Below are 16,613 nucleotides of genomic sequence, written 5' to 3' on the forward strand. Positions count from 1 at the left end.
ACCATATTCCTGCACCTTCTCTGCATCTTCTGACAAAAAACCCCGCATCAAATCACAATTCAGTTTTGATGCGATGGCGATGCAATTTTTTGCCAGGAGATGTAGATTTGGTGCAGGAATATGGTGTATACATTTTCAACACCAAATCTGCATCTCTTAGCAAAAAAGTTCACAAAAACAGTTTTGATGCCATTTCTGTGTGGCTTTCTATCAGGAGATGCAAATTTGGTTCTGAAATGTCTGCACAAAAAACACACCTATTAAAACTCTTGACGGTACACCACTTCCTGCTCCATACCTGTTTCTCTATTTTCTGTCTGCCTTCAGTCTTCAGTGCATCAAGTACCTGTTTTCTATTGTCCTGTCTGCATACTGCCTCCAGTGCTTGCTCCTTACATGCCTTTCTGCTGCTGCATCAAGCTGAGCCCTTAACAGGAGCTCCATAGTCACTGGATAAAAACCGTATGACTGGTTTTGCAGTCAATATATGCTACGAAATAAACACATGTATGTTTACATATAGTGGGTACGGAAAGTATTCAGACCCCTTTAAATTTTTCACTCTGTTTCATTGCAGCCATTTGGTAAATTCAAAAAAGTTCACTTTTATTCTGATTAATGTACACTCTGCACCCCATCTTGACAGCAAAAAACCCAGAAATGTAGAAATTTTTGCAAATTTATTAAACAAGAAAAACTGAAATATCACATGGTCGTAAGTATTCAGACCCTTTGCTCAGTATTGAGAAGAAGCACCTTTTTGAGCTAGTACAGACATGAGTCTTCTTGGGAATGATGTAACAAGTTTTTCACACCTGGATTTGGGGATCCTGTGCCATTCTTCTCTGCAGATTCTCCAGTTCCGTCTGGTTGGATGGTGAACGTTGTTGGAAGGCGAACCTTCAGCCAAGTCTGAGGTCCAGAGCACTTTGCAAGAGGTTTTCTTCCAGGATATCTCTGTACTTGGCTGCATTCATCTTTCCATCAATTGCAATCAGTCATCCTGTCCCTGCAGCTGAAAAACACCCCCATATCATGATGCTGCCACCACCATGTTTCACTGTTGGGATTGTATTGAGCAAGTGATGACCAGTGCCTGGTTTTCTCCACACATACTGCTTAGAATTATCACCAAAAAGTTCTATCTTCGTCTCATCAGACCAGAGAATCTTATTTCTCATAGTTTGGGAGTCCTTCATGTGTTTTTTTGCAAACTCTATGCGGGCTTTCATTTGTCTTGCACTGAGGAGAGGCTTCTATCGGACCACTCTGCCAAAAAGGCCCAACTGGAGGGCTGCAGTGATAGTTGACTTTGTGCAACTTTCTCCCATCTCCCTACTGCATCTCTGGAGCTCAGCCACAGTGATCTTGGGGATCTTCATTACCTCTGTCACCAAGACTCTTCTCCCACAATTGCTCAGTTTGGCTAAACAGCCAGGTGTAGGAAGAGTTCTGGTGGTCCCAAATTTCTTACATTTAAGGCTTATGGAGGCCACTATACTTTTAGGAACTTTGAGTACTGCAGAAATTCTTTTCTCATTTGGTCTGACATGCACTGTGAGCTGTGAGGTCTTATATAGACAGGTTTGTGCCTTTCCAAATCAAGCCCTATCAGTGTAATTAATCACAGCTGGACTCCAATGAAGGAGTAGAACCATCTCAAGGAAGAGTACAAGGAAATGGACAGAATGTGACTTAAATATGGGTGTCTGAGCAAAGGGTCTCAATACTTATGACCATGTGATATTTCAGTTTTTCTTATTTAGTAAATTTGCAAAAATGTCTACATTTCTGTATTTTTATATTAAGATGGGGTACAGTGTGTACATTAATGAGAAAAAAATGAACTTTTTTTTAATTATCCAAAGGGTTGCAATGAAACAGAGTGAATAATTTAAAGGGGTCTGAATACTTTCTATACGCACTGTATATTCATTTAAATGAAAACATTGATAACATTTCTGGATTATGTGTTTATTTGATGGCATATGAGGGCTGTAAAACTGTGCTCAGTATACAACCAGCTTCACTGGCAATTCCCAGAGAGCAGAGACGTTGCTCTTGTTAATCAGGTCTCTCTCACATCATTGGGAGCATGCTTAGAAGATGAGGAGGGAGGATTAGCCAGAGGAAATCAACACTCCACCTGACTAGCCGTAGGTTTTCATACCGAGAGCAACAGGTTAAAAGTTGATTTTACAATTATTGAGTTATTGCAAAGGCATGAAAATGAGCTAGTTAGAATATAGATATGGCAATAGAGACTTGGTGGTTTTAGGGGGGCTATGTCAGTTCACAGGTTCCCTTTCAAGGTAATCTGTCAGCATGATTCTGCTATGAAAGCTGAGGACAGTATGTTGTAAGAGTTAAAAATACAAAAAACAACTGTGCTTCTCTTATCAGTGTGTGAGCAATTGTTTATGTAAACTAATGGCTTTGTTACCCTGTATTTAACATTAGAGGGCTAGAAACCTATTGGCAAGCTAGTCCGACATGCCCCCAGCTATAATTGATACCTAACAGCTAATGCACAATCTATATTGAGCGCCTGGTGTAGGTGGTACAGCTCTGCTGTGTTCCTGAATCTAAATTCTTTGATTGTTTCAGAACGGCTGCACCCAGTAAGCTATGTGATACACCGTTGGATTTAGAATCTCCTTGTCTACAGTATGTTGCTGTCAGATAAGGTAGCAAAAAACTGCTGACAGATTCCCCTTAAAGGGAACCTGTCACCAGTTTTTCTTCGGCGCTCTATTGGGAGACCCAGACGATTGGGTGTATAGCACTGCCTCCGGAGGCCACACAAAGCAACTACACTAAAAAGTGTAAGGCCCCTCCCCTTCTGGCTATACACCCCCAGTGGGATCACTGGCTCACCAGTTTTCTGCTTTGTGCGAAGGAGGTCAGACATCCACGCATAGCTCCACTGTTTGTAGTCAGCAGTAGCTGCTGGCTATATCGGATGGAAGAAAAGAGGGCCCATATAGGGCCCCCAGCATGCTCCCTTCTCACCCGCGGTTGGTGCTTGTAAGGTTGAGGTACCTATTGCTGGTACAGAGGCTGGAGCCCACATGCTGTTTTCCTTCCACATCCCCTGGAGGGCTCTGTGGAAGTGGGATCTTGCCGGCCCCCAAGCCCTGGGGCCGGGCTCCATCCACAGACCCATAGAACCTGCTGGATTGGGAGCGGGAGTGCCGTTCAGGGACAAGGCCCTGCAACTTTCAGGTACTCTGTGTCTCCGGCAGGCACGGACACTCTCAGGGCTTGCTGAGCGTTGTAGTGCGCCGGGGACAGTGGCGCTGTACGCTGGGGGTTAGGTCACTGCAGCTTTGCTGAGTGACGTTGTGTGTTGGGAACTACTGCGCCGACCGCTCCTGGAGCGGCGGCGCAGCTGCGACTTGTGGTGCGCCGGGGGCTTTGCACCGACCGCGCTTTTACGGCGGCGGCGCTTCTAACTTTAGCCCCCGGCTTCTGCGGCCTAGCGCCGCTTCGTTCCCGCCCCCACCCTGTCAATCAGGGTGGGGGAGAGACGCTGCTCAATGGCAGCGCCGAGGGCTGGAGCTTTATTTACATGCTCCAGCCCTCTCACTAGGCACAAGGGGAAGCAGACTTCCCGCTCTTCGTCGGTGTACGCCCAGGGCCCGCCCCTCCTCTCCACAAGGACGCCGGCAGCCATTACACATGCGATCTGGCTGGGGAGAGGCAGCAGGCTCTGGGAGACCCAGACTAGAGGGATTTCTGGCGACCACACACCGCTCCTAAGCGGGCGGTAAGCTGCACAGTAGTGCTGGCCCCACTAGTGCCTCAGTGATATATTAGTGTACTTTTTTCTTGGTACCATATATATATATATATAGTTGCACTGTAAGGTCGCTTCTTGGCTGGACACCCTGTACTACTCTGAGGAGGCAGCAACATGTCATCCGCAAAACGCAAGGCTGCCAAGGCACGGGCTGTGTACACTGTTTGTGCTGCATGTGGGGCTGATCTACCGGCAGGCTCCAATGATTCACATTGTGTGCAATGTTCAGTCCCAGTGGCACTTCGTCAGCCAGAGCCTATTGTGGTGGTAGCCCAGGCAGAGACGCCTGTGAACCCTGCCCCGGTGACGGGGACAGACTTTGCAGTGTTTGCTGATAAAATGTCTGAGGCTATGACAAAAATACTGGAGACCTTGCAGGCCAGGCCAGTTCCTCAGACCATGGACACTGCTGTGGCTATGCTCTCTAGTCCCCCTCAGTTGGAACTAATCCGTACTTCAAGGGGGTCTCAAGCATCACAAGCTGAAGTCTCTGACTCAGATGACAGTCCCAGGCAGCCTAAGCGAGCTCGCTGGGAAAGACCCTCGACGTCATCACACTGCTCAGGGTCTCAGCGAGAAGAATCTCTCTGTGATGAGACTGAGGACGGTGATCAGGATTCTAATCCTGAGGCCCCTCTCAATCTGGATGCCCCTGATGGTTACGCCATGGTTAATGACCTTATATCGGCGATTAATAGACTGTTGGATATTTCTCCCCCAGCTCCTTCAGCAGAGGAGGCAGCTGCACAGCAGGAGAAGTTCCATTTCCTGTATCCCAAGCGTAAATTAAGTGCTTTTTTGGACCACTCTGACTTCAGAGAATCAATCCAGAAGCACGACGCTCATCCAGACAAGCGTTTCTCTAAGCGTTCTAAGGATACCCGTTATCCTTTTCCCGCTGAAGTGGCCAAACGCTGGACCCAGTGCCCAAAGGTGGATCCCCCAATTTCCAAGCTTGCGGCTAGATCCATAGTCGCAGTAGAGGATGGCGCTTCACTTAAAGATGCCAACGACAGACAGATGGACCTTTGGTTGAAATCTGTCTATGAAGCTATCGGCGCGTCGTTTGCTCCAGCATTCGCGGCCGTGTGGGCACTACAAGCTATTTCAGCTGGTTTAGCACAGGTGGATGCTATCATGCATCCAGCAGTGCCACAGGTGGCGTCCCTAACTTCGCAAATGTCTGCGTTTGCGACCTATGCTATCAATGCTGTCCTAGAATCTACGAGCCGTACCTCTATGGCGGCCGCCAATTCTGTGGTTTTGCGCAGAGCCTTATGGTTAAAGGACTGGAAAGCAGATGCTGGTTCCAAAAAATGCTTAACCAGCTTGCCATTATCTAGAGACAGACTGTTTGGTGAGCCATTGGCTGAAATCATAAAACAGTCCAAGGGTAAGGACTCTTCCTTGCCACAGCCCAGAGCAAGTAAACCTCAACAGAAAAAGTGGCAGTCGAGGTTTCGGTCCTTTCGAGGCTCGGGCAAGCCCCAATTCTCCTCGTCCAAAGGGACTCAGAAAGGACAAGGGAGCTCAGATTCCTGGCGGGCTCACTCACGCCCCAGGAAAGCAAATGGAGGAACCGCTTCCAAGGCGGCTACCTCATGACTTTCGGCCTCCTCCCTCCGCATCCTCGGTCGGTGGCAGGCTCTCCCGCTTTTGCGACATTTGGCTGTCACAGGTCAAAGACCGGTGGGTAACAGACATTTTGTCTCGCGGGTACAGAATCGAGTTCAGTTCTCGGCCTCCACTTCGGTTCTTCAGAACCTCCCCACACCCCAACCGAGCAGATGCCCTGCTGCAGGCGGTGGACTCTCTAAGAGCAGAAGGAGTCGTGATCCCTGTTCCCCCTCTGGAACGGGGGCGAGGATTTTACTCCAATCTCTTTGTGGTTCCAAAAAAGGACGGCTCCTTCCGTCCCGTTCTGGACCTAAAACTGCTCAACAAGCATGTGAACGCCAGGCGGTTCCGGATGGAATCCCTCCGCTCAGTCATTGCCTCAATGTCCCAAGGAGATTTCCTAGCATCAATAGACATCAAAGATGCTTATCTCCACGTGCCGATTGCTACGGAGCACCAACGCTTTCTGCGCTTCGTGATAGGAGACGAACATCTTCAGTTCGTGGCTCTACCATTTGGTCTGGCGACAGCCCCCCGGGTGTTCACCAAGATCATGGCAGCAGTGGTAGCAGTCTTGCACTCTCACGGACACTCTGTGATCCCTTACTTGGACGATCTACTGGTCAAGGCACCCTCTCAGGAGGCATGCCAACTCAGCCTGAATTTTGCACTGGAGACTCTCCAGGCGTTCGGGTGGATCATCAACTTCCCAAAGTCAAATCTGTCACCGACCCAATCACTAACGTATCTTGGCATGGAGTTTCATACTCTCTCAGCGATAGTGAAGCTTCCGCTGAGCAAGCAGCGGTCACTACAGACAGGGGTGCAGGCTCTCCTTCAAGGTCGGTCGCACTCCTTAAGACGCCTCATGCACTTCCTCGGGAAGATGGTGGCGGCAATAGAGGCGGTTCCGTTTGCGCAGTTTCATCTGCGTCCACTTCAATGGGACATTCTCCGCCAATGGGACGGGAAGTCGACATCCCTGGACAGGAAAGTCTCCCTTTCCCAGACGGCCAAGGATTCTCTGCAGTGGTGGCTCCTTTCCACCTCATTATCACAGGGAAGATCCTTCCTACCACCGTCCTGGGCGGTGGTCACGACAGACGCGAGTCTGTCAGGGTGGGGAGCAGTGTTTCTCCACCACAGGGCTCAGGGTACGTGGACTCAGCAGGAGTCCAGCCTTCAGATCAATGTTCTGGAAATCAGAGCAGTGTTTCTTGCCCTACTAGCCTTCCAGCAGTGGCTGGAAGGGAAGCAGATCCGAATTCAATCGGACAACTCCACAGCGGTGGCATACATCAATCACCAAGGAGGGACTCGCAGTCGGCAAGCCTTCCAGGAAGTCCGGCGCATTATGATGTGGGTGGAAGCCACGGCCTCCACCATATCCGCAGTTCACATCCCCGGCGTAGAAAACTGGGAAGCAGACTTCCTCAGTCGCCAGGGCATGGACGCAGGGGAATGGTCCCTTCACCCGGACGTGTTTCAGGAAATCTGTCACCGATGGGGAAGGCCGGACGTCGACCTAATGGCGTCCCGGCACAACAACAAGGTCCCAACATTCATGGCACGGTCTCGCGATCAAAGAGCTCTAGCAGCAGACGCCCTAGTGCAAGATTGGTCGCAGTTCCGGCTCCCTTATGTGTTTCCACCTCTGGCACTCTTGCCCAGAGTGCTACGCAAGATCAGATCCGACTGCAGCCGCGTCATACTCGTCGCTCCAGACTGGCCGAGGAGGGCGTGGTATCCGGATCTGTGGCATCTCACGGTCGGCCAACCGTGGGCACTACCAGACCGACCAGACTTACTGTCCCAAGGGCCGTTTTTCCATCGGAATTCTGCGGCCCTCAACCTGACTGCGTGGCCATTGAGTCCTGGATCCTAGCGTCTTCAGGCTTATCCCAAGGGGTCGTTGCCACCATGAGACAGGCTAGGAAGCCCACGTCTGCTAAGATCTACCACAGAACGTGGAGGATATTCTTATCCTGGTGCTCTGCTCAGAGAGTGTCTCCCTGGCCATTTGCATTACCTACCCTTCTTTCTTTCCTCCAATCTGGGTTAGAAAAAGGTTTGTCGCTCGGCTCCCTTAAAGGGCAAGTCTCGGCGCTATCCGTCTTTTTTCAGAAGCGTCTAGCACGACTTTCTAAGGTGCGCACGTTCCTACAGGGGGTTTGCCATATAGTTCCCCCGTACAAGCGGCCGTTAGATCCATGGGATCTGAACAGGGTACTAGTTGCCCTCCAGAAGCCGCCCTTCGAGCCTCTGAAGGAGGTTTCACTTTCTAGACTATCACAGAAAGTGGCTTTTCTGGTAGCGATCACATCTCTTCGGAGAGTGTCTGAGCTAGCAGCGTTGTCTTCCAAGGCTCCCTTCCTGGTCTTCCACCAGGACAAGGTAGTGCTGCGCCCCATTCAGGAGTTTCTCCCGAAGGTGGTATCCTCTTTTCATCTTAATCAGGATATCTTTTTGCCTTCGTTTTGTCCTCATGCAGTTCATCGGTATGAGAAGGATTTACATTTGTTAGATCTGGTGAGAGTACTCAGAATCTACATTTCCCGCACAGCGCCCCTGCGCCGTTCGGATGCACTCTTTGTCCTTGTCGCTGGTAAGCGCAAGGGGTCGCAGGCTTCTAAAGCCACCCTGGCTCGATGGATCAAAGAACCAATTCTTGAAGCCTACCGTTCTGCGGGGCTTCAGGTTCCATCAGGGCTAAAGGCCCATTCTACCAGAGCCGTGGGTGCGTCCTGGGCATTGCGACACCAGGCTACGGCTCAACAGGTGTGCCAGGCAGCTACCTGGTCGAGTCTGCACACTTTCACCAAACATTATCAGGTGCATACCTATGCTTCGGCGGACGCCAGCCTAGGTAGAAGAGTCCTGCAGGCGGCAGTTGCCTCCCCGTAGGGGAGGGCTGTCTTGCAGCTCTAACATGAGGTATTTCTTTACCCACCCAGGGACAGCTTTTGGACGTCCCAATCGTCTGGGTCTCCCAATAGAGCGCCGAAGAAGAAGGGAATTTTGTTACTTACCGTAAATTCCTTTTCTTCTAGCTCTTATTGGGAGACCCAGCACCCGCCCTGTTGTCCTTCGGGATTTTTGGTTTGTTTGCGGGTACACATGTTGTTTATGTTGAACGGTTTTCAGTTCTCCGATGTTACTCGGAGTGAATTTGTTTAAACCAGTTATTGGCTTTCCTCCTTCTTGCTTTTGCACTAAAACTGGTGAGCCAGTGATCCCACTAGGGGTGTATAGCCAGAAGGGGAGGGGCCTTACACTTTTTAGTGTAGTTGCTTTGTGTGGCCTCCGGAGGCAGTGCTATACACCCAATCGTCTGGGTCTCCCAATAAGAGCTAGAAGAAAAGGAATTTACGGTAAGTAACAAAATTCCCTTCTTGCCCTATAAGCTGCGGCCACCACCAATGGGCTCTTATATACAGCACTCTAACATGCTGTATATAAGAGCCCAGACCACTGTGTAGAACATAAAAAAACACTTTATAATACTCACCTATACAGGTCGCTGCGGTGGATGTGGCTCAAATGGGCGTCTTCGTCCTCTGCTGCCGGCGCCTCCTGTTTCGGCCATCTTTGTCCTCCTACTGAAGCCTGTGTGCATGACGCGTCTACGTCATACACACTCGCCGGTCCCGCTCATGCACACTACAACACTTCGATCTGCCCTGCTCAGGGCAGTTCAAAGTGCCCCTGCTCAGGACCTGAATGCCGGCGAGTGTGTATGACGTCGGACGCGTCCTGCATGGCGGCTTCAGAAGATGGAGGACAAAGATGGCCGAAAGAGGAGGCGCCGGCACCGGAGGACGAAGACGCTCATTTAAGCCAACTTCACCGCAGCGACTGGTTTAGGTGAGTGTTATAAAGGGATTTTTATGTTCTACACAGCGGTCTGGGCTCTTATATACAGCATGTTAGAATGCTGTATATAAGAGCCCGGTGGTGGTGGCCGCAGCTTATAGGGCAAATAACTGGTGACAGGTTCCCCTTAACCCCTTCACGACCTTGGACGGATCTATCCGTCCAGGATCGTGTCCCGTTAAGCCCCGCCCCCTGCCGCGGGCAGGCGGCGTGGATCGGCACACATATCAGCTGTTTTCAACAGCTGACATGTGTGCCTGCTAGCCGCGGGTGGAATCGCTTCTGCCCGCGGCCATTAACCCCTTAAATCTTGCTGAAAAGTCTGGCAGCAAGATTAAATGCGCGCGGCCATGTTTTTTAGTTACCGCCGCCCCCACCGGAAGTCATGTGTGTTATCACGTGACTATCGGTGGTTGCCATCGTAGCACAGGGTCATGTGATGACGCCTGCAGCTACGAAGTTTCACTTTCGTTTTCCCTCGGCCGAGAGCAGAGGGAAAAACAAAGTGACTGAATCTGCTGTTTACAGCTGTATTGCTGTGATCAGCAGATAGATAATAGCGATCGGATTGCTGATCGCTATAGCCCCCTAGGGGCACTAGTAAAATAAAAAAAAAAAGTAAAGAAAAAAGTTTTAAAAAATAAAAAAACAAAAAAAACCTAAAAGTTCAAATCAACCCCCTTTCCCCCCATTGAAAATTAAAGGGTTAAAAAATAAATAAATATACACATATTTGGTATCGCCGCGTTCAGAAATGCCCGATCTATCAAAATATAAAATCAATTAATCTGATTGGTAAACGGCGTAGTGGCAAAAAAATTCCAGACGCCAAAATTACGTTTTTTGGTCGCCGCAAGTTTTACGCAAAATGCAATAACAGGCAATCAAAACGTAGCATCTGCGCAAAAATTGTACCATTATAAACGTCAGCTCGAGTCGCAAAAAATAAGCCATCACTGAGCCATAGATCCCAAAAAATAAGAACGCTACGTGTTTCGGAAAATGGCGCAAAACGTGCGCCACTTTTATTGGACAAACTTGTGAATTTTTTTTAACCCCTTAGATACATGTAAACCTATACATGTTTGGTGTCTACAAACTCGCACCGACTTGAGGCATCACATAGATACATCAGTTTTATCATATAGTGAACACGGTGAATAAAACATCCCAAAAACTATTGTGCGATGACACTTTTTTGCAGTTTTTCCACACTTGGAATTTTTTTGCTGTTTTCCAGTACAATATATGGTAAAACCTATGGTTTCATTTAAAAGTACAACTCGTCCCGCAAAAAACAAGCCCTCATTTGGCAAGATTGACGGAATAATAAAAAAGTTACGGCTCTCGGAAGAAAAGGAGCAAAAAACAAAAACGCAAAAACGGAAAGTGCCCGGGGGCTGAAAGGGTTAAAGGTATGTCAGGATGAATTCTACCTAGTTAAAAAAACAGTGTTTCCATAGTGAGGTTTTCTATATAAACCAGTCATTTTCTTTTTCTTCTTGTTTTATCTCTCTTTTAAACACAAATCCAAAAAAGGAAATTTTATCATCTTCTTTGCCGATTACAAACTGTAAATTGCATTTATTATTACTGATATATTGAGAGAACAAGGAAATAAGTGGTACATCTCGACCCTAGATTATACGTAGTGCACATGCGATTCAATATAACCTGTTTAAGGGTGTTTGCTGATCAGCCAGCCAAGCAGCGACCCATCAGGAACAGCAGCAACAAAATCACTGGAGTGGCTCCTCTGTGAGAGGTGAGTATATATTTTTATTTTTTAATGGAGCCCTCAGTTGATTATACAGGGGTTATTCAGTGGTGACGACTCCTTTGTGTTTTACATTCTTTTTTTAAGTTTGCTCAGTGCCACAGCACTGTCTAGATGCAGCACTTTTGCACAAATTGTTGGTTCACAGAGATCAGACAATAGTTGGTTCAAGCTTAGATTAGACAGTCTAAAGGGGGCTTTACACACAGCGACATCGCTAGTGATGTCGCTGGTGAAAGCACCCGCCCCCGTCGGTTGCGCGTCACGGGCAAATCGCTGCCTGTGGCGCACAATATTTTTAGGAGCTGTCACACATACTTACCTGACAAGCGACGTCGCTGTGACCGGCGAACCGCCTCCTTTCTAAGGGGGCGGTTCGTGCGGCGTCACTAAGCGGCCGCCCAATTGAAGCGGAGGGGCGGAGATGAGCGTCCGTAACATCCCGTCCACCTCCTTCCTTCCTCATTGCCGGCGGCCGCAGGTAAGCTGTAGTTCGTCGTTCCCGAAGTGTCACACATAGGGATTCCTCGGGAATGACGAACAACCTGCGTCCTCAACAATCAACGTTTTTTTGAAAATGAACGACGTGTCAATGATAGACGATTTGGTGAGTATTTTCCATCGTTAACGGCCGGTCGTTGGTGTCACACACAACGATGTCGCTAACGATGCCGGATGTGCGTCACGGAGTCCGTAACCCTGGCGATATATCGTTAGATGCGTGTAACGGGGCCTTAAACATGCTTCAAAATGATCAAAAAGCCATTTTTAAAGATTTATTGCAAAATTAGTAAATTAGTATATCTCACCTATTTGGAGGGTTTTTTTTTGTTTGTTTTTACTAAGACATGGCCTCATAAATTCTACTAGCGTAAAAGCCTTTTTCTTGCTCTTCCACAGAATATCTATAAATGCTCTCAATGTAGACTTCTCATATTTGCTGGGAATAGAAAACTTACCTTTAGGTGATAGTACTCTGTTGAATAATTCATGCACAAAATTGACTTGTGTTTGTCTTTATATACCTCAACATAAAACTGATTAGTATCAACATTTTCTAAAAATTGCCTGGTTGTGCCAATAAGCTCATGCTTTCCTTCTTGGACATGTTATCATGGCAATGTTTCTTCATTTCGTTAGACTGATTAAAATACAGACTCATTTGGCTAGAATAGTATTTTAAGAGGATTGCTGAAGTCCAACATTCTTTGCCATTAAGTAAGGAGCAGATGTTTATGTAGTTTGAACATGTACTTAATTTAATTGCTTCTTTTGGCATTTAATACATTAGCTCCTTTTTTTCTGGATCATTCAGTATTAGACATCTTCTTTTTAGTACTTAAAATTATACAGATATATCTATGTTTGCCTAATAAAAAATAGTAGTGACACATTAAAAAGATATACAAGTGCATCTCAATAAGTTAGAATATTATCAAAAAGTTAATTTATTTCAGTATTTCAATACAAAAAGGGAAACGCATATATTAAATAGTCATTACACACAAAGCGATCTATTTCAAGTGCTTTTTTTCTGTTAATGATGATGATTATGGCTTACAGCCAATGAAAACCCAGAAGACATTATCTCAGAAAATTAGAATATTATATAAAACCAACTGAAAAAATGATTTTACATTCATAAATGTTGGGGCCTACTTAAAAGTATGTACAGTAAATGCACTCAATACTTGGTCAGGGCACTTTTTGCATCAATTACTGCATCAATGTGACGTGGCATGGAGGCAATCAGCCTGTGGCACTGCTGAGGTGTTAGGAAGCCCAGGTTGCTTTGATAGGAGCCTTCAGCTCATCTGCATTGTTGGGTCTGGTGTCTCATCTTCCTCTTGACAATACCCCATAGATTCTCTATGGGGTTTAGGTCAGGTGAGTTTGCTGGCCAAAAAAGCACAGTGATACTGTGGTTTTTAAACCACGTATTGGTACTTTTGGCAGTGTCGACAGGTGCCAAGTCCAGCTGGAAAATGAAATTTCCATCTCCAAATAGCTTGTCGGCAGAGGGAAGCATGAAGTGCTCTAAAATGTCCTGGTAGACGACTGCGCTGACTTTGGTCTTGATAAGACACAGTGGACCTACACCAGCAGATGACATGGCTCCCCAAACCAGTGATTGTGGAAACCTTATACTAGACCTCAAGCAGCTTGGATTGTGGCCTCTCCACTCTTCCTCTATACTCTGGGACCTTGATTTCCAAATGAAATGCAAAATTTGCTTTCATCTGAAAACACCTTGGACCACTGAGCAACAGTCCAGTTTTTTTTCTCCTTGGCCCAGGTAAGACGCTTCTGGCATTGTCTATTCATCATGACTGACTTGACACAAGGAATGGGACATTTGTAGCCCATGTCCTGGATACAGCTGTGTGTGGTGGCTCTTGAAGCACTGACTCCAGCAGCAGTCCACTCCTTGTGAATCTCTACCAAATTTTTGAATGGCCTTTTCTTAACAATCCTATCAAGGTTACGGTTCTCCCTGTTGCTTGTGCACCTTTTTTCTACCACACTTTTTCCTTCAACTCCACTTCCATTAATATGCTTGGGTACAGCACTCTGTGAACAACCAGCTTCTTTAGCAATGACCTTTTGTGGCTTACCCTCCTTGTGGAGTGTGTCAATGACTGTTTTCTGGATATGTGTCAAGTTAGCAGTCTTCCACATGATTGTTTAGCCTACTGAACTAAGGGACCATTTTAAACACTTAGGAAGCCTTTGTAGGTGTTTTGTGGTAATTATTCTAATTTTCTGAGATAATGACTTTTGGGTTTTCACTGGCTGTAAGCCATAATCATCAACAATAACAGAAATAAACACTTGAAATAGATCACTCTGTGTGTAATGACTCTATATAATATATGTGTTTCCCTTTTTGTATTGAATTACTGAAATAAATTAGCTTTTTGATGATATTCTAAGTTATTGAGATGCACTTGTAATACCATCATGTTAAAAGCTATTGATTTCTTGATCAGGGTCATAGGAAAGGATACTTGATACTTAAATTAAATCTCTAAAATAACAGCAGTATATCTACACTTCCATTTTTACTATTTCTTATTGGTTGCTCTGTGTTCTTACTGGTTGAAAAGTATTTTCAATGAAAGTTGTAATTTCACTGTTTACCAATAAACCAATTGCATTTGTAAGTCAATAATTGCAAGTCGAGCAAACAAAATATGTCTTGTGTACAGGTGTGTTTGTCATTCAGAGCTCCCAAATAAACATAGTGGAAAAATTGGTTTAGTTTTTCAGACATTAAGGTAATCCTATAGTTGTTTTTTTTATCTTTTTTTCTTTTTCAGAATGATTGGTAATGATGTGATTCCACTTCCACACATTTATGGATCCAGGTTTAAAGGAATTGAAGTGTTTTGCCCGATAGAGCCACCTCCACCATATGAATCTGTGGTTAACCAAAGTAATTCACTAGAGGTAACTATGACTTCATATTTACTGATTTCTATAAATTGTGATAAATAGAAATTATTATTGTAGTACATGGGTTAATACATAGTGTTACAGATACAAGGAAATATGCAACAAAAAGTGAAGGTATCGCAATAATGTTTATTACTAGATGGGAGTATGAGTCCAGGCAGCCACCATCATTTGATGCTTGTTTCGAGTACATCCAGGGGTTCTCTGTAAAATAGGATGATAACCCATCTGAAATGATTTATGATATTTTATATAGATTGTTCTATACATGTCAACACAACATTGTAGTGAAATATTTGCAAAAATGTATTATGAAGCTTACCAGTTATTAATGAACTATAATAGCAATGCTCGGAGAATCCCTTTAAATGTCAGCATATTTCACAAAGCTACATACAATATTAAACAGATCTCCTAGACCTAATAAGTCTGGTGTACTTACTTTAAAAAATATCCTGTTCCCAGTGGCGGTAGAAATGTTTCTGAAAGTTTAAACTCAATTTCTGTCTACCAAGTCCTTATTGACGGCTCCGTAATGTCCATCCTCCCTACTGATGCTGAGATCTTACACTGCTCGCTACCTGCTGCAGCTTCCATTCAGGGTGGGTGTGGACTAAATACATTTGGACCCATGAGTAGTGATGGGCGTATCCCCCGATGATCATGTTCCGGGAGGCTCGCCCGAGCGTTTTGTAAAGTTCGAGTTAACGCAAACTTGCGTCCGAACCCCGAACTTGGACTTCAGTTATGGGATGGGTTGGGGGGATTCTGTAAAATATAGAATATAGTTAATAATAAACATTGTCATAATTACCATTCCTGCGACGCGTCCTGCAGACCCGCTCAGCCGCTATTTCCTGGCTGCTTATACTTCCGGGTCTGATCATTAACTTCCGGGGGTATTCCCTGCACTGATCTTCACTCGGCAGTCTTCGGCTGTTTTCAGCCGTGTTTGCGGTGACGTCAGGATTCACCCGAGTCTATGAGCCATGGACTCGATTGAACTTTGACTGTCACAGTGCGAGTCTCGCATTGGTATCACCCGGCACAACGCACACTCTCCCGACAGGAGCGGGATGGCTGCATGTATTTCCATGCAGCAGATGCGCTCTTGTCAGGAAAGTTTGCGCCATGCCGGGTGATATCGATATGAGACTCGCAGGAGTCATACGCAAGTGTAATCATACCCTCACTGTCAGCCTCCTTCTCGCACTGTACAGAGCGATGAAGCAGAGCTGACATGGCTCTCCCTGCTTCTTGCTCTGTATAGATGCTTGTCTGCACAGAGCAATGAAGCAGAGCTAACATGGCTCTCCCTGTGGACTACGTCGGATTAAAGAGGTTTTTTTATAATAAAGATGGAGTCTCTAAATTTATTTTTGTTGTATTTCTAATAAAAAAATGTTTCTATGTGTTTTTGTTTTTTTTTACTGTTTACTAGAAATTCATGGTGGCCATGTCTAATTTGGCGTGACACCATGAATTTCGGGCTTAGTACCAGCTGAGAATACAAAGCTAAGGTCATCAGGGCCGCTGGTCGAGCCGGGTAAAGCGCCTGGAAACGGCATTAAGAAACAATGCCATTTCCAGGGGTGGCTATAGGCTATGGAAAATCCCAGCCCCCAGCTGCCCCAGTTTTACTAGACTGGCGATCAAAATACAGTGGGAGCCCGCATATTTTTTTTTAAATTATTTTTTTAAATAATAATAATAATAATAAAAAAAAATAATAGGCTTCCTTGTATTTTGATTGGCAGCCAAGGTAAAGCCAGGCAGATGGGAGTGGCATCAACCTATATATGACCATTGGTAGCCACCTAATTGTTGTTATAATGAAGTCTACAAATAGACAAAAAGGTTTTTCTTGCAAACTTATTAATACAAACTTTATTTTCTGGGACATACAGTGAAGACCGTGTCAGATAAAAACCATATGCAAACCATGCATAAAACTAGACAGGGCAGTGTGGTCAGTTGAACAGATGTCTCAAAATATGGCTAATTATAAAAATATGTAATGCTTGGGTCTGTATAATAAACATGTTAGTTAGTAAAGATATATAATTTTATCACTTTATTGACATGCAT

The 16,613-nt window shown here is 45.8% G+C and overlaps 1 protein-coding gene across 1 annotated transcript in view; it reads left to right on the forward strand.

Annotated features, from left to right (window-relative positions):
• ENTREP1 (endosomal transmembrane epsin interactor 1) overlaps positions 1-16,613 on the forward strand; it is a 146,648-nt gene that overhangs the window by 82,771 nt on the left and 47,264 nt on the right. The window contains exon 7 of the mRNA XM_075317836.1: positions 14,390-14,519. Within this exon, the coding sequence (XP_075173951.1) occupies positions 14,390-14,519 (130 nt within the window). The remainder of the gene's footprint in view (positions 1-14,389; positions 14,520-16,613) is intronic.

The sequence above is a fragment of the Anomaloglossus baeobatrachus genome, chromosome 1, assembly GCF_048569485.1.
Source record: "Anomaloglossus baeobatrachus isolate aAnoBae1 chromosome 1, aAnoBae1.hap1, whole genome shotgun sequence".
NCBI classification, from domain to species: domain Eukaryota; kingdom Metazoa; phylum Chordata; class Amphibia; order Anura; family Aromobatidae; genus Anomaloglossus; species Anomaloglossus baeobatrachus.